The sequence below is a fragment of the Chrysemys picta genome, chromosome 13 (genome assembly GCF_011386835.1).
Source record: "Chrysemys picta bellii isolate R12L10 chromosome 13, ASM1138683v2, whole genome shotgun sequence".
In the NCBI taxonomy this organism is placed as follows: domain Eukaryota; kingdom Metazoa; phylum Chordata; order Testudines; family Emydidae; genus Chrysemys; species Chrysemys picta.
Window position 1 is genome coordinate 30,364,102 of NC_088803.1, and position 22,451 is coordinate 30,386,552.

The following is a 22,451-nucleotide window of genomic DNA, read 5'->3' on the forward strand; positions in this document are numbered from 1 at the left end:
GCCCTCCATCTTGTCCAGGGAAGAAATGAAGACAAAATTTGCCCTTCTCTTACAAAGAAACCCTTCAGGGACAGGATTTGCCTTCCAGCCCACTCCTAATTCCCAAATGGATGGCAATTTTACCCACCTTGCTCTAAGTTTCGATCTACCTACTACACCCATCCAACCTCTTGGTCCCAGCTTGTCCCCATCTCCAGGCTTGGATTCAGTTGGTACACAATGGTTCGGTGTACTGGCACCTCTCTCAAACTGCTACCTCATTCTCCAGAATCTCAGCTTTCAGAAAACTATTTTATTCCTCATGTAAGAAAGGAGGTTCACAGATCTACACAATTTACTGTATTGTCTCATTTTGGTGCCACAAATGGCTGGTATTTGTTATTATAACCCCCATAGGCCCCTCTTCCAACCCAATCAAGTAGGAGCCTGACCCAAGAAGCCAACAAACCCCATGGACATATTCAAGCCCCACCAAGGGGGAACCATCAGCCCAATGGAGCTCAGAGAGCACGCACCTTCATATTTTGAACATCATAGAATGTACTGTGAGCAGGATCTCATTCTGGTGACTTGTGTGGATGGAGCTTATTTTGTGGGTGAAACTTGGAAGAAAATTAGGAAACCCATCCCCCCCCCATTTAACCTCTGCATTAAATAGACCCCTGAATTGTCCCCATTCTGCCCAGTCCTGTATCAAGGCTAACTAGGGAAGGTCCAATCTCTTTCCTGCTCTCACTCAATGCTGCCTGCAGGCATACTTTCAACCTGTAAAGCACCTGGGTCTAAAGCGCCTCCTCTAATTCTCTACTGTCCAGATCAGAGAAAAGTCAGTTTCAGGCCACAAGCTGGTTGAGCATCAAACACATTTATTTCACTTTTATTGAATACAAGAACAGTGAGCACACACGCATACACCACCAAGCACTGAAAAAGAATATGATTGAAAGGGGCGAAGGGGAGAAGAGGAACAGGGGAAGAGGAAAGGGGAGTTAGTGAAGGAACGACAGAGCATTGCAGTTGGTTGGTAAGGTGCTTTTCAAATAAAAATCCTGTTTATTATTATTATCACTCATGCAATTGCAGGCCAGTTTTGAAATGAACTTGCAGATTTAGGGACAAACAGGCACTCGTGTCTCCCACCCACTTCAACGGAAAGGCCCCCAGAAAAAAGAAAAATAGTGAAAAGAAAAATCTGAAATGTCAGCGACAGTGACGAAGAAGGTGGGAGGAAGCCAAGGCCTTAGAGTGATGCACGGCTTCAACACCATCACAAACAATATAGATATATAAAAAATATATAAAGAAAAAGCTTGTGTCTATTGCTCACCTGGCAAGGCGTGGATTATATCTATTTCTATATCTATAAAACCCACATCTTGCCAGGTGAGCAAAAGACTCATGCTCCCCCCCCCCCCATTGTCACTCACTGTGAGGAATCCAGAGAAATAGGTCCACTGTTTTTTAGCTCTGAACATGCAGGATCTGTTTCTAATCTCACTTCCACCAATTTTGCAGCAGTGCAACTCCACTGTTTTTAATGGAGTGACTCCAGATTTTACACTAGCATGAGCGAGATCAGAATCAGGCTCCTGGGGTTTCAAAGTAGCCTCTAATTCAATTTCAATAGCATCAAGTTTCTACCAGCTTTTTTTTTTTGGTTGTTTGAAATTCAAAATGTGTCAAACAGCCAGTGTGATGCATGGGGGAATGTACCCCCTCTGATAGCAGAACAGACAGGCTTAATGCCTTGCACAGCTCTTGGGAACAGGTCCTCTGAGTTGGGCTTCTCTTCCTGAAAGCACATGTGTTTTTTACAGCTGACTTGGGTGTTTTTAAAAAAAAGTCTTTGTGTAATTGCTGTCACTCCTTTTGGTTTTGGTGAGTGTTGTCCCTAAAGCAGCAGCAGGTTATTGGTGGCTGTGAACTTTCAGGTAGAATCCAGGGAGAACACCACACATTTGGATTCATCAGAAGCCTGAAATGACCCTCACTGGCACTAGCACATGAATCAGTGCTATTGTCAGGGAGCCAGTGCTCATCCCTTTAATGCTTACAAGAGAAACCCGTGTGCCAAAAGGAGAACAGACTCCATGGAGACACAGTCTCATAGAATATCAGGGTTGGAAGGGACCTCAGGAGGTCATCTAGTCCAACCCCCTGCTCAAAGCAGGATCAATCCCCAGACAGATTTTTGCCCCAGATCCCTAAATGGCCCCCTTAAGGATTGAACTTATAACCCTGGGTTTAGCAGGCCAATGCTCAAACCACTGAGCTATCCCTCCCCCCCAGAAGCCAACTGGAAAGACCAAGGCCCACCAGAGACTCAGGAATCCCTGCTATGGTAGGAAATTGATCATATGGGGTATGCCCACCTGATTCTAAATATTCAAGTTGTCCATTTTCAATAGGATTCCCAGATCCTATCATGGGGACTAGCTAGATGTGCTTCCTCTCCAGGCATTAAGTGTGGGGTGGGGAAATAAAGACAAAGATAGTGCAATGTTTGTGGACCCTTCTGTAGTTTCAGGTGACAATTCCATTTGGAAATCAGTTCATTTCCTTTTCTTTTCTTTTTTTGGTTCTAAGTCTGCCCTAACTGCCTGTCTCACACAGTGCCTCAGGTCCTAGACTGGGCCCAAAATCTCCACTCCATAGGCAGCAGCAGAGGAAAACTTTATCTAAGTGCCAAGTTCTGACCAGTCGTGGGGAAAGCAGCCTCTCTGCCTTCCCACTGCCTCATCAGCATCTGCCCTCTAAGTTCTGGATGACTGGGCAATTCTATCCAGCCCTGTAAACCTGCTATTCCCTGCACGTTTGTCACATGGTATCTTCCTCATCAACTGTCGATGGACAGGAGTCAACCCTAAGCCAGAGTATCAGTAGACAGTACCATGCGGGAGCTGCCATTCGCCTGTTCCTGCCAGGGCAGCTGTCGCACAGCCTACAGCCACCCTGGCAAAATGCAAACATACAGCTTGTTATGGAGAGGTACTTGCTCTCAAGCTGGGGCTGAGGTTCAGAAATGAAGCTAGAAACAAGTGTCTAGACCAGTGGGTTAGGGGGGGATCACTGTATGCATCCCTAACTCAGCCCAGGTGCCTGGTTTTCAAGAACCTGCTGACAAGTATGATATGATACCTCTACTGCTGCTAGGGCTCCAGACCTGAGGAGTCAAAGACTGCTAGAGGCGGGAAGCATGGGAATCAAACGGTCTAACCTTGAGTCTCCAAACAACCTCAACATCTTTGGATTGGGGGCATGGGGAGACATTTCTGTCTGGCACATTTTGGTAATGGTAAATGGATGCAGTCCATTCCTTCTTTCCCAGTCCCCCACCCCTCCATGTTGCTGAGCACTCCCTTATCACCAACCAACCAATTACAAACACCATACACTGTGTCACTACACCAACCCCTCCTGCCACAGTGCATCAACTCAGTGGCAAACGTCCCATCCCACCCCCCCAAAGAGCAGCAGCTAATGAAATGTTCCCTGTTCTCTTCTTGTGGGATATCAGTGTGAGCTAAGATTCTCATAGTATATCAACCACAGTCAACCAAACAATTATAATTTAAAAATGTCATCAGCAAACTTACCAGCACTGTTTAATTATTTTAATATTGTTTCCCACCCCCCACTCCACACCCCCAGTTATATATAATATACATAACTTAAAAGCACATTCATATGAAACCCCTACAGACTGCATTTTTATAAATGAGAAACCATATACATATAGGTTTTGTTTTGTTTTAAATGAGATCTGTTCTTATTACCTTCAGCAGAACAAGAGACCGGACAAGGGGACAGAGGAAAGAGAAGGAAGGACAAGTGGGGGGAGTAAGAACAGAACCAAAAAATGATGAAACAGAACTAGCATGGAATGGGAAGAGGGATGATCACCACACATCCTGAAGCAGAAAATAATTACAAAGTAATCAAACAATTCAATGGTTCTCTCTCTTCTTTCCTTAGGTGGGGAATAGTTTTGCATCTGCTTGTGGGTTGTTGGAGTTTTTTTGTTTGCTGCTTTGTTGCAAAGCACGTTTCCTTTCCATTCAGTGTGCAACAAATGAACCCATGAGTTGTGTGTCCTTTAAATGTAACATGCAAAATGGCGGTTTATTGTATGTTAATAATATTATTGTTATTATCATGATTTTTTGTTTGTTTTTCTGATGAATCCAGTCAATTCTTCAATTTGTTTGCAAAGGCTAAAGTAGGCGGTTGGTTTTGTGTGTTATTGTTGATGTTGCTGTTTGCAATTCACCTCCAGCATATAGCAGCAGTGCAAGGATGCATTTTGTTTCCTGTGTATATATATATATAATATATATATATATATTATATATTTGCTATTCCTTTTTTAAAAAATTTTGTCTCTCGCCATTAACGTTGCAGCCAGGACGTCTAGGTCTCATTGAGGAATCCAGCAGGAAGGCCCCTTCTTCATTGTTCTCCGAGTTGGGTTTGAATAGAGATGCCAACTTCTGTGAACACGGCGGTCAAGATTCCTGCACAGGGCAGACGGAAATGATTGATCATGGAGCATTTCCTTTCTCATTTGGTTATTATTATTTATTGGTTTATAAAGAGCTTTTTTCTTGTATTAAGGCACCAGACAATCAAGCTGCAAACACAAGGGGATATAGTCTACTCTCATGACGCTGGTGCAGTGCAACTGATTTAAATGTGGTTGCCCTATTGTAAGGGTCCAATCCTGCGAGGTCTCATTGAAGTCATTGGTAGAGTCCCCATTACTTGAAGTCATTACATAAAGACTGGATATCTTTCTAAAAGATGTACAAATTACCAGGTGATTCTCTGGTATTGTCTGTTATGCAGGATCAAATAATCATAGTCTCCTAGTTTTCAGCCTTATAATCTATTAAAGTAATTGGAATTGTTGGCAAACAGTACCTTGCAGGATTGGGCCATGACTAAGGCTACGTTTTAGTCACGGGTATTTTTAGTAAAAGTCATGGACAGGACATGGGCAGTAAACAAAAATTCATGGCCCGTGACCTATCCATGAGTTGTACTATATACCCCTGACTAAATCGGGGGGGGGGGGGAGGAGCATGACCGGGGGGGCACCGCAGGTGCTCAAGGGGGAAAGGGCACCCCAGGGGGCACCGCCAGTGCAGCCCAGGACCCTCACTGGTGCTGGGGGAGGGGAGGTTGGGGGGGCTGGCAGGCTCCCTACCTGGCTCTGCGCCTCCCTGGAAGTGGCAACATCCCTCAGCTCCTGGGCAGAGGTGTGGCCAGACAACTCTGCATGCTGCCTCCACCCCAAGCGCCGGCTCCGCAGCCAGGAACCGTGGCCAATGGAAGCTGCGGGGGTTGTGCCTGCAGGCGGAGGCAGGGCTTAGAGTCCCCTAGCCATGCCACGCTTTCACCTAGGAGCGGAGGGATGTCGCCGTTTCCAGGGTACCCCCGAGGTAAATGCCGCCCAGATCCTTCACCCCCTCCCGCGCCCCAACCCCCTCCCACACCCAAACTCCTGCTGCTGCTGGGGAAGGGGGGCGCAGTGGCCTGAGACTGCCTCAGCAGCAGGCAGTGCAACTGGCCCAGGGGCTGCTTGAGCTGCTCAGGTGGCCCCAGGCCAGGCGCATCGGCCGCTGAAGAAGTCACGGAGGTCCTGGAAAGTCACTGCGACTCCCATGCCCTCCATGACAAACTCGTAGCCTTAGCCATGACTGAGATTTTAGCCCCATATTTTACTGCAGTGACCAAGCTTTCACAGTCTTCCTTTATTTTAGACTCCCTTTTGCCTTGCTTTGTTGTCGATATAATGGTGATGCAGCCCCTTGCTCTTTTTTCCCCTTGTTTGAGGTCCCTGTGCTGCCTTATTAGCTCATTGTTGCCTTTTCCTTACTATTTCTATTGTGATGAAAGCTTACGAGCTGCTTAGGTGCAAAAACAAACAAAACCCAAACATTTTAAACTTGACAGCTCTCGGTTCCAGCTATCTCTGGTATCTGTGCCAATGTCTCTGGACATCTGGCCAAAGTCATCTCAGATACATGTCCTCTGAAGCTGACAGGGTCACATCAGGGTTGCATTTGGCCCATTGCGTCTATACACAATAGAGTCTGTCTGTTTCATTTATGAGCTCAGGATGCCTGTTTAACGGATGACTAACACGTGAAATGGGATACTACGAACATCCATTTTTCAAAATTCCAACCTCCAGCCCTGAAATTTAAAGCAAGATTATTTAGATCAATCAGAAATAGAAAAACAAAAAACAGAGCCATGTTTTCAAGAGGGCTCCGGAAATGCCTGGAGTTTGTGAGAGTGCACCAGCCTGCGCATGCAAAATACATGCTTTAGCACTGGCATATGGACATTTAGAAGGAGGCAACTTGGGGAACTGGGCAGGTTTTAAAAAAAGCAATTAAAAACAATTATTCCTGATGAACGTAGTGCTGGTGAGTGGTAGCTGGCTGGCAGAACCTGAAGACTAAAGTCCTCACTTTACCCACAGAACGGGCACTTGCAATACCGCGCTCAGTCAGTCTATGCTGAGCCCGATAACAAGGAGGACAATGGTAGTGGTGGGTTTGGTGATGTGGTCACGGGTCTTCTCACAGCAATCAGATGGTAAAAGCTCTCTGGGCCATTCCCAGGCCTCTGGATAGGACAGTCCAGTCTCCTGGAGCATACACAGATATCCCTCTCCAGTTGCAAATGTGGGTTCTTAGAATATGCAAATGGGCTCGGTCACAAACATGGCCATTTTTGGAAGCCCTTTGCAAACCTATCCCATAGTGTCTAAGACAGACGATGAGTGAAACACCACACACTGGGGAAACGATTAAGAGAACTGACAGAAGGTTCCTAGGAAGGAAATCTGAGGGTATTTGGAAGTAAGGAGGGGCTGTGCAAAAAGAAATGGGATAAACACTGGGCCCCAAGATAAGGCCTTTAGAACAGTCATTGTGACAACCCTAGATAAAGAACACTGAACACATGGTGCTGCTCACAGAACTGCTTTGCAAGTAGCCAGGATAATTGGGCAGCAAAGCAGTCCCCGTAGCCCGTCTCAGAGGCTGCTCCTAGAGGTCCTTTTAAAAAGTTGTTCATGGCTCTAATCTACACTATTTCCTACTGTAACTACAATATGAGAGAGGCTCTGCCTGTATCATCACTTATGCATCATAGCTGTGAGGGGTTCCCTGCCTGTATTGTTGTCAATAAATTACATCTGTGAAGGACTTCCTGCTTGTACCATTTATCAATTCTAGCATATTGCACCTATGGAGGATGCCCTGCCTGCACAGTAACCTATATATATATTGTACCCGTGAGAGAGGCTCTATTTGTAACTTCTATACATACCTGAGGTTTCTTGTCCCTTTCCTCTGGAGATGGTTCTGTTTCTCTATATACCACAGCTTTGGTTACCAGCATGTCAGGGTGCTGTAGTTTTGCCTCTTTGATTGCCAAAGCTAATGCCTGTAAACCAGAACAATGTCAGAGTATTTACCACAATGTCAGTTACATCTTTTGTTAATAGCCAAGATTAGCATTACTTCTGGAGCAAGCCACAAGCATGTCAGAAAATGGGCCCAGGGCATGTGAAACTACTCATGGCTAAGGTTGGGCACGAAAGGAACTGGGTTTGGATTGAATTCTCGAGAAGCTTAACCATCCCTGCGAACCCAAAGACAGAGATTCAAAGCTGAATCTGTGGGTAATGACCTGCTAGCACAACTTGCCTACTAGCTGACCAAGGATTTGTAAAACCCTAGGATGTTCTATTCATCATTCTTTGCTGGACTTATTTTCTGTAGAATCATAGTGATAGAAGGGACCAAGGGTCATCTAGTCTAACTCTCTGCCAAGATGCAGGATTTGTTGTGTCTAAATCATCCAAGACAGATGGCTCTCCAGCCTCCTTTTGAAAACCTCCAGTGAAAGAGTTTCCACAACCTCCCTAGACAGTCTGTTCCACTGTCCTTACAGTTAGGAAGGTTTTCCTGAAATTTAATCTAAGTCTACTACGCTGTAGTTTGAACCCATTGCGTCTTGTCCTGCTCTCTGTGGTAAGAAAAAACAACTTTTCTCCATCTTTTTTATGGCAGCCTTTCAAGTATTTGAAGACCGATACCATGTCCCCCCTTAATCTCCTCTTTTCCAAACTAAACATACCTAGTTCCTTCAGCCTTTGCTCATACAGCAGGCATTCCATCCCTTTGATCATCTTTGTTGCTCACCTCTGGATCCTTCCCAGTTTCTCTACATCCTTTTTATACATTGATGACCAAAACTGAACACAGTACTCCAGCTGAGGCCTAATCAGCACTGAGCAAAGTGATACCATCACCTCCCCTGACTTGCATGCTATGCCTCAGTTAATACAACCTACAACAGCATCACATTGCTGACTCACGTTGAGGTTGTGATCCACCACAACTCCCAGATCCTTCTCAGCAGTGCTGCTGCCCAGCCAGTTATCCCCCATTCTGTATTTGTGCATTTGGTTTTTCTTCCCTAAGTGTAGCACCTTACATTTGTCTTTGTTGGATTCATTTTGTTGTCTATAGCTCAGTTCTCCAATTTATCAAGATCACTCTGAATTTTAGCTCAATCCTCTAAAGTGTTGACAACCCCTCTAGCTTTGTGTAATCTGCAAATTTCATCAGGATGTTCTCTAGTCCTACATCCAGGTCATTAATAAAGATGTTAAACCAAACCAGACCCAGAAGAGATCCCTGTGGAACTCCACTTGAGATTTCCCTCCAATCTGACATGTTTCCATTAATAGTTACTCTTTGCTTGCAGTTGTTTAACTAATTATGTATCCATTTAATGTTAGTTCTGCCAAGCCTGCATTTCTCCAGAATGTCATGTGGGACTGTGTCAAAAGCCTTGCTGAAGTCCAGCTATATTATGTCCACCGCATTCCCCTTATCCACCAAACCAGTTACCCTGTTAAAGAAGGCAATCAAACTGGTTTGGCATGATTTGTTCTTGGTAAATCCATGCCGGCTGCTAGTAATCACCACTTCATCCTCCAGGTATTCGCAAATTGAATGTTTTATACATTACTCTAGTAGCTTCCAAGGTATTGAGGTCAGGCTGACTGGTCTATAGTTTCCCAGCTCCTCTTTTCCCTTTCCATGGGCACTATGTTAGCCATTCTCCAGTCTTCCAGGACCTCTCCTATCATCCATGAGTTTGCAAATATTATTGCCAGATTTCTTCAGCTAGAGATGCAGAACATCTGAGTCTTCATCACTGAACTCCTAGCAGAGGACCTTCAGCAATTCTTTGTGTTAAGCTAATATTTTAGATTCTGCTCCTTTTAAGTATCAGAGGGGTAGCCGTGTTAGTCTGAATCTGTAAAAAGCAACAGAGGGTCCTGTGGCACCTTTGAGGCTAACAGAAGTACTGGGAGCATAAGCTTTCGTGGGTAAGAACCTCACTTCTTCAGATGCAAGTACTTGCATCTGAAGAAGTGAGGTTCTTACCCACGAAAGCTTATGCTCCCAGTACTTGTGTTAGCCTCAAAGGTGCCACAGGACCCTCTGTTGCTCCTTTTAAGAGAACTTTGTTTTTACGTTTAGTTTTTTGTGTACTTTGTATTGTTGAGATTTTCTTAACGGTATTATAAAATAAAGTAAGGAAGCGTGTCCTGGACCAGTGCCTGGAAGCCGGCTCTTCTGTCCAAGAGACTTGTGTCACCCTCTACTACTCATTCACAAAGAGAGCGCTTCAACACTACAAATACATTCACTGAAAGCACTTGGAGTGTGATGGGCTACAGCAAAACTCCATAGAGAAGGAGATGGAAGGTCCAGTTTGCTCTAGAGAGTGTTGCAATACGCAAATGACAACTCCAGCTATAAGAACGCTCTGCTTGTAAAAAAAAAAAAAAGAAAGAAATCAAACCTATTTGACTCTAAGAGTGTCTACAGTGCAGCCGCAGGTATGCTTTATAGCTTGTGTAGACATACCCCTGCTAGCTGTACTATAGCTAGCTTGCTAAACATAGCAGTGAGGATGCTGAGACGCGGGCTTCAGACTGGGCTGCACAAGCCCAACTGATCCCCCTGGGTACGTACTTGCTTGTACAGCCAGCACTGAAGCCCATGCGGTCACATCCTCACTGCTATATTCAGTGAGCTAGCTAGAGTACAGCTAGGGCACGTACCATTCGCACTTGCGCCTGCAGTGTGGACGTACCCTTCGAGGATTCCACAGTCTGGTTCCTTGTTTGAATTTAATCCTTGTTTTGGATTTCTTTTTTATTGTGCTTGGCTTATGTGTTCAATCCACTCCCTCCTCTGGTGGTTAGAGTGTAATCTCAATTACAGCTATGCCACCCCAGCGGCCAGCCTGTGTTCACTGTCCAAACAGTTAGCTACACCCGAGAAGAGCAAGCATGTGCTGTTTCCTCGTTACTTAAAGCAACACTGGTGGGAGACTCTAGACTGGATGATGCTACTGGCCAGCATAAATCAAACGACCATGTTGTTTTGACTGTAGGCCCAAATGGGGTAGCACCTTTCACGTCACTTGCTCAGGGCACAGACAGGCTTTGCTGTGAGTGCAGAGCTTGCTGTACCCCTATATCACCTCCACCCCAGTTGATCCCCTCCTCCACACCCTGGTGCGAATGATCCATTCAGGGAAGCAAGCACTTCCCAGTGATAGCTGGGCTGTGGACGGACTCGTAGGAAACGAGTGCAGGAAAGAGTCACCATTGAAGGTCCCCTAACAGTACTGAATGGCCTCCCACAGGTTTCCCTCCTACCTGGTCTTGATCCACATCTTCATCTCCCGTAATAATGATCCGCTTCTCTATTCTGGTCTCTGCAAACCCTCCTTTCACAGTCTGAAATGGAAAAGGGGGCAGGATGAGTCCACAGACTGGATGATTCTCACGCACTAGACAGGTGGCTGCCTTGGAGGCTGCTCAAGCTTCAGCTAGTGGAGAACAGAGCAGTCTGATTGCTTGGTGGGTAGGGCCAAAGGGAACATATTGCGCTAGTGCTCCACAGACTGCACTGGCCTCCTGTTCACTTGGGGATGCAGTTCAAGGCATTGAAGTTGATCCTTAAAGCCTTCCATGGTTTGCGTCCTACGTTAGCTGCTGAATTTGAGATCCCACGTTCCCTGTGTGTCACCCCAAGAGCTGAGATCAGTGTATTTGCCCCAGTATTGGGCACCTGTGTGGGTGGTTTTCCCTGGAGGGCTCTTGGGTTTGGAAATGGCTCTCTTCATTGGTTTGGCATTAGGTGTGGTAGGTGAGATTTTCAAAAGTGCTCAGCACCGACCTAACTCTGCTCCCAATTAAATCAGGGGGAGCTGGGGCAATGCCGAGCAATTTAGAAATCCAACCCAACTCAGAACATTTCTCTCTGCCTCACTGGTAAAATCCCCCACTTTCCTAGTAGATCGGATTTGTCCCTGGTGTGTATAAATATATGACATGCACACTGCGAACTGCCTTCCTTCCTGAAATGTAGGACACAGCCACAAATGGCAGAAACACATTGGCCCAAATTCACCCCGATGCTAGTGGCCCCAATGAAGTGGAACCCACTTATACCAATGCTGAAAGTGCCCCATTTACTTTAAATGGTAAAGGACTCTTGCATGTTCAGTTGCTATGTAAATGGCGTCAGTCATGGGCCACTATGGGATGATGCGTTTGCTGTTTCCAATTGGTGTACATTACAATCTGGTGTACAAGTCCTTCCTCTCCCAACGGAAGCTGTTTTCTTAAGGAACCCACAGCCTGCCCACAAGGTATTATGTTTTGGTGATGTCCCACTCCTGACTTTGTGCCTTCGTCATTCTTACCTTGGTAACGTGGGTAGTGGTGGAGGTGGAGAGGGTTTCTGCGGTGGCACCAAATATGCTGGTGAGAACTTCCTTCCCAGCAGAGCTGCTGGTGATCTACAGAACACGCAAGGAACATCCGTCAACAGGACCAAGGGCAATGGAGCCCTTGTCAGTAATGCCACTTCCCCTAATGCTATCAGTGTGGGGCTTGGGAGGATGCCAGAAAGCTTACAACTTCACGGTTCTCAGGACAGATCATTCAAACGTCCCTATTCTTTCTTCATTCCTTTTCTCTCTTTCACTGTCTTCCAGGCCTGCTCCTAGGTTGGCTCTGTGCTGTGCTGTGGAGGTTGGGAGTTAGGGCTTGGATCACCCACCACCAGGGCCTTTGTGCTTCTCATAGTCCTTCCACAAGGAGAGAGTGCAACCAGAGGGAGAGCTGTGCTAGCAGGGTCTGGCTGAGTCCAGCCCTGCCCTCCCTGTATGAGACTGGGAGCCAGCCCATGATGGGAGAGAAAGATAAAAAAAAGGAGTGAAGAGAGAGAAGTGGGGCTCAGAGAGCCAAGGCTATTACTCAGCCTGTCAGCCCATGAATTGCTGCTTGGCTGCCCTGCAGAGGGGTGAAGAGTTTGCAAGGCAAGAGAGAGGCTTACAACTGGTCTGAGTGTTTTTGTGGGGACAGGCTGTCATCTCCGGAGCAACCACAACAGCTGATGGAGCAGCAGAGAGGACCCCTCCCAATGGGGAACACAATTCCATTCTATTGCATTTCTTTAGGGTCCTTTGTTTTATACCCAACTCCAAACACAGAAGAGTTAAGGACAGATGCAATTTTCCTCTGAGTGCATGGGCTGGATGCATGTACCCCCTTCTCTGCTGCAGGCACCCCAAGTGTCTGTGCTTCTTTGGGATGTAGGCTCTGGTAAGTGACTGACCTGGAACAGGGGGCAGCATCGGGCCGGGCTTTACCCCGCCTAGTAGTAATCAAAGGGGGAAAGCAGTAAAACAGAACGTGCTGCTCTAACGGCCTGATCCTGCAAGGTACTGAGTGCGCCCTGCAAATTGCTGACCATGGACATCGATGGAAGCCGAGCATCACCCCACAGGATTGAGCCCGAGAAGAGGGATCTGCAGCTGGTGCATGACATTGACCTCTTGCGGCTCCAAAGCCTTAGTGATATTGGACCAACCCCTGCACGCTGCTGCTCAAGCAGAGCTCCCCTGGAGTCAATGAGACCTTTGCCTGAGTGAGGAGTGAGCCTAGGGAGCTCTCCGGTCCCAATCTGTGTTCAATGTGTGTGCTTGTTCTGGACAATAGAGAGTCACCAGGTGGAAGATTCCAGGTCCTGCCTTGCCCTGCATTCCTTAGGCAAGTGGGATGGCCAGCCTGTCCTCCCTTCCTGCTCCACAGAAATCTCTCAGCAAGGAGATGGTGCACTCCGGCCCCATGCTGGAGGAGGGTGTCTGCACCCAGGAAAAGATAATGCAGCAGGTGCGTGAGCTACCAACTGAGAACAGCCTAAACCCTGAGCCAAGGGCCAGCTCCAAGGGGTGGCATTTCACAGCCAGACAGCATCCCTGCAGCTCCCCCAGGGCCTCTGTCCAGCACAGAAACCTGGGAAGTAGAAGCACCTTCTCAACTCACCGGAGATATGGAGCGAAGTTCGGTAGCGGGGCTCATTCCCTTCCCAGGCTTGGTACTGTGATCCTGGAGGAACAACATTACATTGGAGCTTTGGCATGGACACAAGCAGGACAAACAGCTGGGAGGGGAGCATCAGAAACACGGGAGGTCTGTAGGCCTCTCCCTTCGTTTGCTGGCATCTTCAAATGGCCAGGGACAGAGCGCCCTTCCGTCCCTGTCCCCAATGGAACAGCGCCCCCTGCCAAGCCCCCCACCCAGCTCAGGGCCGCTCCCTCTCACTCAGCACCCAGGAATCAATCAATGAGGGAGGACGCAATTAGACACCGCCACCTGGGGACCCCAGGAGAAGATGGCCTGGCTCCCCAGAGGCACATGCTTACTGAGGTCACTGATATGCTTTCTGTGGTGACGATGTGGGACGTGGCTGTTGTCTCTTTTCCGCCCGTGGTGCCTCTGTCGACCTGCCAAGGGAAGGGGAGACCTGGTGAGTCCACGCGGATACAGCCGGGGAGTTAGCCAGCTGGAAAGGAGCGCTTGGTCTGCTTTGTCTGCACTTGCTGACAAAACGTTAGTGCCTTGGAGCAGTGACACACTGGGGGTAGGGAAGCCGTAGACAGGTCTTGAAGCTGCAGATGGGCAGTAACTAGCCTGGTGCGATGTGTTTAATGAACAGGAATGCAAACCAAAAGGTCTCTGTTATTTGCCTCCCACCAAGGCAGCCTCCTGTGGGAGGAGCACAACAGCCAGAGAGCAATGCACAGCAATGCTGCACACCAATCCCATATTCAAGTGACGCGTGCGGAGGGGGGGGTATGTGAGAGAAAAGTGCTGTGAGAAAAGTGTGAGAGAAAAGTTCTTTAAGAGCCAGGAGTGGGATGGGGCCTTGATTTGACGTCTCTAGATAAGAAGAGGGCTCGTCAGTCTTTGCTCCGTCTAATCTGTGGTCTCTGCTGAGGAAGGCCTACCATTTTAAAGGATTAAAAAGAAACCCCACAAAACTGACCAGCACATTTTAAAAACCTCACCTGATCTAATGGTATGTCTACACTACCATGGCTAAGCTATGGCGCTGTAGCTGGGCCTGTAGCATTGTAGTGTAGACGCTACATCACCAGAAGAGGTTTTTCCATTAATGTAGTGAATCCACCTCTCTGAAAGGTGGTAGCAAGGTCTAGCCAGGTCTGTACCAGTGGTTAGGTTGAACTACGTCCCACAGGGCATGACATCTTTCACAGCCCTGAGCAATGTCGCTAGGGTTTTAGGTGTAGACCAGGCCCCAGAAATGAATCCTATGTGTGTGGCCAGGGGTCTCCAACCCCCGAGGGGTGAGAGGAAGAACCTGTTTGGTTTGCTTTTATTTCCCCTGCAGTCTGGGGATTTTGTTAACTCCAGAATGAGGCTCCACAGAAAGCATGGTGGTGCAAAGCTGCTGGCTCTCGCACTTTTTGAATGGCAGTGCCGTGCTGCGGAGTAAAACTCAGCAAGTGCAAAGGAGCAAGTCACCTGTGTTGTTTCCGCCGTGGTGACTCTGTGGTGCACGGAGACCTCTGGTTCTGCCTTCTTTGTGCCAGTCACCGAGCTGACAGTCACAGCCTCTGTTTTCAGAACGGATGACTGCAGAGGGAACACAGCAAGTCAGCAACAGATTGCGTGAAACTGCGTTGGTTCCTGGGCTTCGGTTAAAAATGCAACAGCATCTTAGTGTGTACTGAATTGCACCTCTTTCCCTAAGCTGCACATGTTAGTACCCGCCTCCTGCAGTCCCTGGACCAAGTAACACTGCTGGGAAGAGCTGTGGGTGCTAGGAGGCCCGAGCTGCATTTGCAAGGTCACTGTCTTGGGTAACTGTAGGCCTCTTTACACTGAGAAAAAAACAGCACGGACCAGTGTCGCCCATAATGCACACAGGCACTGTGCAGGCTTCCCCACACAATTAGCCTGTGCACCCCAATCCCGAGCTGACGCTCCTTCAGCAGGCCTTCTCCTGAGCAGGCTGCAAAGCGTCTCCTGGTTTGTGACAAACAGCCACTCGAGATTGGAATGAGACCCACCAAACTCATTGCACTGGTGGCCTAGGGAAGCTTTGTAATGATGGATTAGGTTCACCCATGTTGGTGCGTGGAGCCAGCCTGACCCTCAGGGATGCAGGGCAGAGGAGGACTAACTCTGAGGGGCAGAAACATGTGACCAGCCCCTGTCCATCCAGCTGGAACCCTGCTGGTGAAGGTTGCTCAGGGGATGTGCTGATCCAGCACTCACCCAGTTGCCCTGGCCATGCCCCTGCCTTCATTTTATGGGCTGTGCTGGTCTCTGCAGGCCATCCTGGCAGAGGGGAGGATGCAGTCACTTCCCCACCTCTGCCAGGCTGTATCCTGGTGCGGTACTGGGTGAATTCGAGGCCCAGGTCTCTGGGATGTATTCTCTGAGCACAGGCTTCAGCTCAAACACCCTGAGGATGCCTGTGGGGATGTTGGTTTAATTTCTTGGCCTTGACCCTGCTTGAGTTTGGTCCTAACATTTGGCTCTGCAGGGACCTGGTGTGAATTTCCTCATGGGGAAGGGCTTGAGGGGGGCGCCACATGTCAGTTACACCAAATTGGAGCCTGGGCCCAGGTGGTGAAAAACAGCAACTCTATCAGGGTGCTATTCTAGGGGGACAGGGGCATTGGCCGAGGGGGCAGATCTCCCCTGATTTGAAAGGCAGGGAGTTTGGTTCTCTGGATAGCAGTGCCAATCTGCACAGAGTAAAATGTCCAACCTGCGGAAGACAGGAGGGACTTGGGAACACTGAAGGCTGGAAGACACAATCCATGGTAAGGAACTGAGGACTTGGACCCAGTTTCAGAATTGCAGAGAGCACAATGCTTCTTTCACTGGGGTTCTTGCTCTGCCCTGTTCTCTTTGGCATTTGGACACCTTTAGTTTCTCCAGCAACTCCATGTGCAATTTGTTTAGCCTGATCATATTATAACTACTCCCCTCACAGGAATCATCACAGACCTTTTTGCCATGTCCCACCAGCCCTTATGTAAGGTGCTTATCCCCCTTTATGACCACAGTACACGTTACTTCAACACGCATGCTATTTGTTAAATTCATGCAACACACAGGAACAGAGATTTGGGTTAAGAGAAACACACCACTCACCCGTGCATGCTGCTACAGTACAGGCATGGGGTAGCCAGCCAAACACAATGAGTTAAGATGACGACGGCTTTTTCAGCTAGATGCATGGACACACTTACACAATATAATCATGCACCTGGAGGAGTCGAAAACAGCATGCAAAACAGAGACAACATTCATTTGGGGAAAACAAACACTCCAGAGGATCTCTGGATTGTCTGAAAGCTGGCATGCTCTTCCAAACAGATGCAAGGAGCATGCTGGTCAAACAATGCCAGATGCCAAGACAGATAACACTGTGAGATGACGACACTGAAACACAAGTCTTGTGGCATGGCTCCCCATAGTACCTCAAAGTGGGACACTTCTGGGATATGGTGGGAGCCCTGCTCCCCTTCCTTGGCATCTTCTTCTTGGCCAGGAGTTGCTTTGTCAGTATCCTGGGAGGAAATCGCACCTTCAGCTTCCCTCTCACTCATGTCTTTATCGAGCTCAGGCAGACTTCTGGAGAAGTCTTCAAAGGCTGTGCTGTGGAAGTCACCGATCATAGTGAAGTCTACTTCGGCTTCCAGGCTGGAGGTCGAGCTGACCGTGATGCTCGAGCACTTTCGTTCGATGGCCAGATGGTTGTCCTTCAGAAAGACCGAATCCCTCTCCTGGTCTTGCTCCTCATCCCCAGTGTCGCTCTCAGGAGCCCTGTGCCGAGGTGGCTTCGCTTTCTCCTCTGCGCCCTCCCTCGCTCCCGCTCTCTGAATGAGACACAATGGCGAAGAGAGACTAAGACCGTAAATTCCAAAGGGCAGGCTAGGGCCAGCTAAGCCAACAGGAGAGAGGGAGGAGGCGGCTGGGAAAATGTCACAGAGGGCGATTCAAACACAACTCAAGCATGAAAACTGAAACTTTTGACAGCAGCAACTTTGCAGGGGAAATTTATTTGGTCTGATTTGCAGAGAGGAATTAGAAAAGAAATAATAATAATAATAAAGAAAAACAGTTCCAAAGAAATTCTCAGGCATGTCGTTGAACCTGATGGAAGCAGACGTTTGCAAAACAACAGGTATGTTAAGAGACATTTATAAACAGCTCAGACTGCAATTATGTGTCAGTAAGTTTGGCACCAAAACAAACAAGGAAGGGAAGGGGGGAAAGGATAGGATTTTGAATGAAAGAAAAGAAAAAAGCTCCATCAGCTGCATGTATTCAAGGAGAAGTGAAGGAGCTTGTCAATTTCACTGAGATCACCCTATAAGAGTTTTACACTCACTGTGTTGGGGCATCACTCTAGGTTTTTATGTGTTCATTTTAATCAGATGTACGGGAGGAATGGTCAATGTTCACCCATGGAGGCCCCGTGAATAGGACAGGGCAGGGCATCACCCTGCAGGGGATCCTGCTGGAAGCTGAACAGAGCGCTTGTGTGAGAACGAGCCCGGACTCTGTAATGCTTCCCAAAAGCTTGCTGAACAACCGGAGCGGACCCAGTCAAGTTTAAACAGCTGCGTTTTTAATCAGTGTAATTGACAACAGGATCAGAGCAAAGAGATAGCCTTCCTCTGCTGGCTCCTCTCGAACGACGTACATACCTCTCAACTGTCCCAGCAGGGGGTAAATTTCACCCCACCTTGCTTGCCACCTGGTTGCTGCTCAGGAATCAGAAATTGGGAATTATTCATTATTTTTGTTTTAAGATTTGCTTTTTGCTCAAGGAACGGTTTCACTCCTCTCTAAAGGCTGAACCAAAGCCCACTGATGTCAATGGAAAGCCTTCCAGTGACCTTGACGTGCTCAGGATCAGGCCGTCACAAAGTCAGAGATATCCCCCACTTTGGTCGGACCGTTCCAACTTGGCTGCCTTTTGTCCAGATGACTGGTGGGTTGAGAGGTATGAGACATAGGGGTCTCCAACAAACTCGAGAGGAGCATATACATATACACACACACACACACACACGTATGTGTATATATATATAGCAGCTCTGCAATAGGGGAAGGAGTCAAAAGCATACAGTCCTCAGCTGGTTAAGGTGAGCTTTCATACTACAGTAAGAAGCAGTTAGTAAAACAGCACTGAGACCTGGGAGACCACTGGAATAGCAGTCCTTAAACCCTCTTCTTTCGGGGCGGCTTTTATTGATGGGTCAGGTAAATCCTTTTCTTCCCAAATTGGTTCCTGAGATTTGCTCTGGATTAGAGAAACGGGTTAGTCTTTAGCAATGAACTCCAAAAGGAACTGAGCCAGTGCCTTACAAGAGCAGCAGAAAGCTATTTCACCCTCCAGGCACCAGCTTGCCAAAGGGGGTGGGGAGGAGGTGAGAGGGACTCACAAGCCAAGCAAGAGGGGACAACAAATTAAGAAGTGCAAGGAACAAGCTGGAAGCGTGGGAATTTTGCTGCTAGATGTGCATGTGTGTGTGGGAATATAAAAGCTCTCTGATCCGCACCCCCACGCCCCCTTCTTGCTCCTGGGATTGAAGCTCGTGTGCCCAGTTGACATTCTCCAGGTAGCCAAACCGTCAGGAGTTCACAAAACAAAAGCTGATGGACCGACTGGCCAGCGGGTCTGCATTCAGCTTAGGAGCCAGGCCACATACACATACATAAAGGACAGGGAATGCAAAGCGGCCGTTCTCAGTCAATGGATGTGTGAGGTGCCATTGAACATGATCATAAATAAAAGAGCCACGCAACATGCTTATGAACTTTCCATTGGGACAGTTCATGGGAGGAGTTACCACAGCTTCTGTCACGGTGATTTCACAGCCTGAATCAGGGGACGCAAGCCCGGTGCCTTCTCCTCTGTGCTCTGAATTGGTGGAAACACCTTCCTTCAAAGACGGAGGCTGGGAAGACTCTCTTGTGGCTGCCCGTTGCACAGTGGTTAGGCATCCAACACCAGACACTTCCCCAACATGCCTTGCTCTGTCATCTGAGGTGACCGAGGGTGTGGGAGACATGGCTAGACCCGCGGCCCGTGGCAGCTCTATCTGCACCTCTGTTGGTTTAGATGGTCTCTTGGTTTCACTCTCTCGGGGCCGCTCTTGGGCTGCTCTTTTTCGCTCATCAGAGACTGGGCCACAAGCACCACCTTGTTCAAACAGCTTAATTTTAGAAGCCACAGAGGTTTTTTCATACATCTCGCAGTCATGCCCCAGTGAGCCCTGCCAGCCAGTGGTGAGGGAGGGTGAAGCCAGCTCCACAGGTGCCTCCTCAGGCTCCTGAGACGTGACTTCCACCCCACCTGCAATGGACTTCAAAGGCCCAGACTGTGGCTTCTGTTTCCTATTGGTAGGTTTCCTGCCTTCAGCCGTGGCAACAACAGGCCGAGACAATTCCTTGTCCCCATGAGGTGATCCTCTTACAGGAGAGCCTGTAGAGACGGCTTCAGTTTCTTCTCCTGGAGGAGGTTTATCCTGCAGTTGCTTGCCCGTGGCAGGGCCTTTGTCCTGGGGCAGCTCATCTGCCTTGAAGCTTATGTCCTGGGAAGGCTCGCCCATGTTGGGGCTGGTGTCCTGGGAAGGCTCGCCCACGGTGGGGCCGGTGCTCTGGGGCGGCTCGCCCACGGTGGGGCCGGTGCTCTGGGGCGGCTCGCCCGCCTTGGGGCCTGTGTCCTGGGGCGGCTCGCCCTCGGCGGTGCCTGTGTCCTGGGGCGGCTCGCCTGCCTTGAGGCCTGTGTTCCGGGGCGGCTCGCCCTTGGCAGGGCCTGTGTCCTGGGGCGGCTCGCCCGCCTTGGGGCCTGTGTCCTGGGGCGACTCGCCCTTGGCAGGGCCTGTGTCCTGGGGCGGCTCGCCCTTGGCAGGGCCTGTGTCCTGGGGCGGCTCGCCTGCCTTGAGGCCTGTGTCCTGGGGCGGCTCGCCCTTGGCAGGACCTGTGTCCTGGGGCGGCTCGCCCTTGGCAGGGCCTGTGTCCTGGGGCGGCTCGCCCGCCTTGGGGCCTGTGTCCTGGGGCGGCTCGCCCGCCTTGGGGCCTGTGTCCTGGGGCGGCTCGCCCGCCTTGGGGCCTGTGTCCTGGGGCGAGACACCCTCAGCGGGGCCTGTGTCCTGGGGCGAGACACCCTCGGCGGGGCCTGTGTCCTGGGGCGAGACACCCTCGGCGGGGCCTGTGTCCTGGGGTGAGACACCCTCGGCGGGGCCCGTGTCCTGGGGTGAGACACCCTCGGCGGGGCCTGTGTCCTGGGGTGAGACGCCCATGGCGGGGCCTGTGTCCTGGGGTGAGACGCCCATGGCGGGGCCTGTGTCCTGGGGTGAGACGCCCATGGCGGGGCCTGTGTCCTGGGGCGGCTCGCCCATGGCGGGGCCTGTGTCCTGGGGCGGCTCGCCCACGGTGGGCTGGCTTAGTTTCTCTTCCTCTGGACTTTCTGTTGTGCTGGGAGGATGCTGCCATGGGTGGCTCATGGGGGTTGATTTAATCTCTATGGCTTCCATCTGAAGAACCATTTTTGACATTTCTCTTTCTCCCAGGTCAGTTGTTTTTCTTCCAGTCCCTGACACGTTGGAAGTTGCTTCCCCTTTCCACATGTCCTGTTTTTCTGACCCTTTCAGGCCTTCTGCCAGGATGGAGCTTTGTGCTGCAGTGTACTTCTTGCCCCCCTGTTGAGAGAGCTCAGTCTCTCCACCTTCACTGGGGAGGGGACCAAGCTTTAATTCTGCCATCGGTTCTTGTGGGTCCTTGTCCCTCGATTCCTTTGTTGCAGAGCGTGACTCGGATTCAGTTCCACCTTTCGATTCACTGCCTATTGACTCAGCAGATTCCTCTTCCTCTGGTGCATATGCCCCCTTCTCTGCAGTACAATGTCCTAGGGGGCGTGTCTTTTTGCTAAGCTCTAGAACCTTCTCAGCTTGGTCTGATTCTATAACTGGTTCATCCAGCTCTGACTTTCCTTGGCCACCTGCTGAGGAAGTGGGTTGGAACTTGTCCTTTCCCCTTATAGCTGTTGGGTCAGATGCTGGTTCAAGCTCAGGGCTCTTCCCTTTTTCATCTGAAAGGTCTGTTTTGGGCTCCAGGCCCTCTTTTTCAGCAGAACAAGGCTTTTCTTCCTCTTCAAGTCTGAGATGGATTTTACTCTCCTTTTTGTCTCCTTCTGTAGCTCCTAAGTAGAAGATCCTCTCTGCAGCAGAAGACATTGTCTCGTCATCACTAGACTCCACATTAGCTTTAACACCCTCAGAGGTTGGGCTAGGTATTATGGACTCTTCCTTATCTGAAGCTGGTGAGACAGACCCAGGCTCTTGCACGATAGCCTTTCTTTCTTTCTTTGGAGGTTCTGGCCCAGAAGGCTCAGACGTTGGTCTTTCATCTGCTTGGGAATCTTCAGGTTGTTGATTTTGCTCAGCTTGGCCTTCCAAAGAGCCAGCTGGTTGCTCAAGTTCATTAGTTATCACCTCTTCTTTTCCCTCCTTGGACTTCTGCTCTTTGCCATTCTCAGATGGCTGGCTTTCTGCCTCCAAAAGGGGGTCTTCTCTGATTTCGCTCTCAGACACTTCATCCTCCCACACAGACTCAAAATCCTCTGGACTAGCAATCATTTTGTCTCTTGCATGGGTATCCAATTTCACACTTGCTGGTTCCTCTTGTGCTACTGCTTTTTTGGCTTTCCCTACTGCAATGTCCACTTTTGATAAGCTCACACTTATTTGCTCCTCTGAAGTACCTGCCCATACGTCTTCTTTCTTGGTTCCAATAGCTTTCTCTAGAGCAAGCTCTTCCAGCCTAGAAGTTTCTCGCTCTACAAATACCCAATGCTCTGAACCCTGTATTGCAATTTGAGCAAGAAGAGTTAGCATCAAACATACTTTACCTAAATAGCTGATCACTGTTTAGTTAAGTAACAGAAGGCTGTATTGACTAAACCATTATTACTCATGCAACAACTGATTCAGATGTG

At 49.1% G+C, this 22,451-nt stretch overlaps 1 protein-coding gene across 28 annotated transcripts in view; it reads right to left on the reverse strand.

The window, feature by feature from the left end:
• Positions 1 to 846: 846 nt before the first annotated feature.
• Positions 847 to 22,451, reverse strand: part of EPB41L1 (erythrocyte membrane protein band 4.1 like 1) — a 156,463-nt gene continuing 134,858 nt past the window's right edge. For 12 of the 28 annotated variants that reach the window (XM_065565770.1, XM_065565773.1, XM_065565782.1 and 9 more), the window contains 11 exons: positions 19,303 to 22,317; positions 18,645 to 18,752; positions 16,921 to 17,319; positions 14,948 to 15,058; positions 13,825 to 13,905; positions 13,445 to 13,507; positions 11,818 to 11,913; positions 10,766 to 10,846; positions 7,345 to 7,461; positions 5,207 to 5,349; positions 847 to 4,514 (listed from right to left, as the gene is read on the reverse strand). In XM_065565770.1, coding sequence (XP_065421842.1) covers positions 5,242 to 5,349; positions 7,345 to 7,461; positions 10,766 to 10,846; positions 11,818 to 11,913; positions 13,445 to 13,507; positions 13,825 to 13,905; positions 14,948 to 15,058; positions 16,921 to 17,319; positions 18,645 to 18,752; positions 19,303 to 22,317 — 4,179 coding nt within the window. In that variant the 3' untranslated portion in view covers positions 847 to 4,514; positions 5,207 to 5,241. Of the gene's footprint in view, positions 4,515 to 5,206; positions 6,199 to 7,344; positions 7,462 to 10,765; positions 10,847 to 11,817; positions 11,914 to 13,444; positions 13,508 to 13,824; positions 13,906 to 14,947; positions 15,059 to 16,920; positions 17,320 to 18,644; positions 18,753 to 19,302; positions 22,318 to 22,451 lie in introns of those variants that run through there. The other 16 variants (XM_065565787.1, XM_065565789.1, XM_065565797.1 and 13 more) reach the window with 9 other exon arrangements.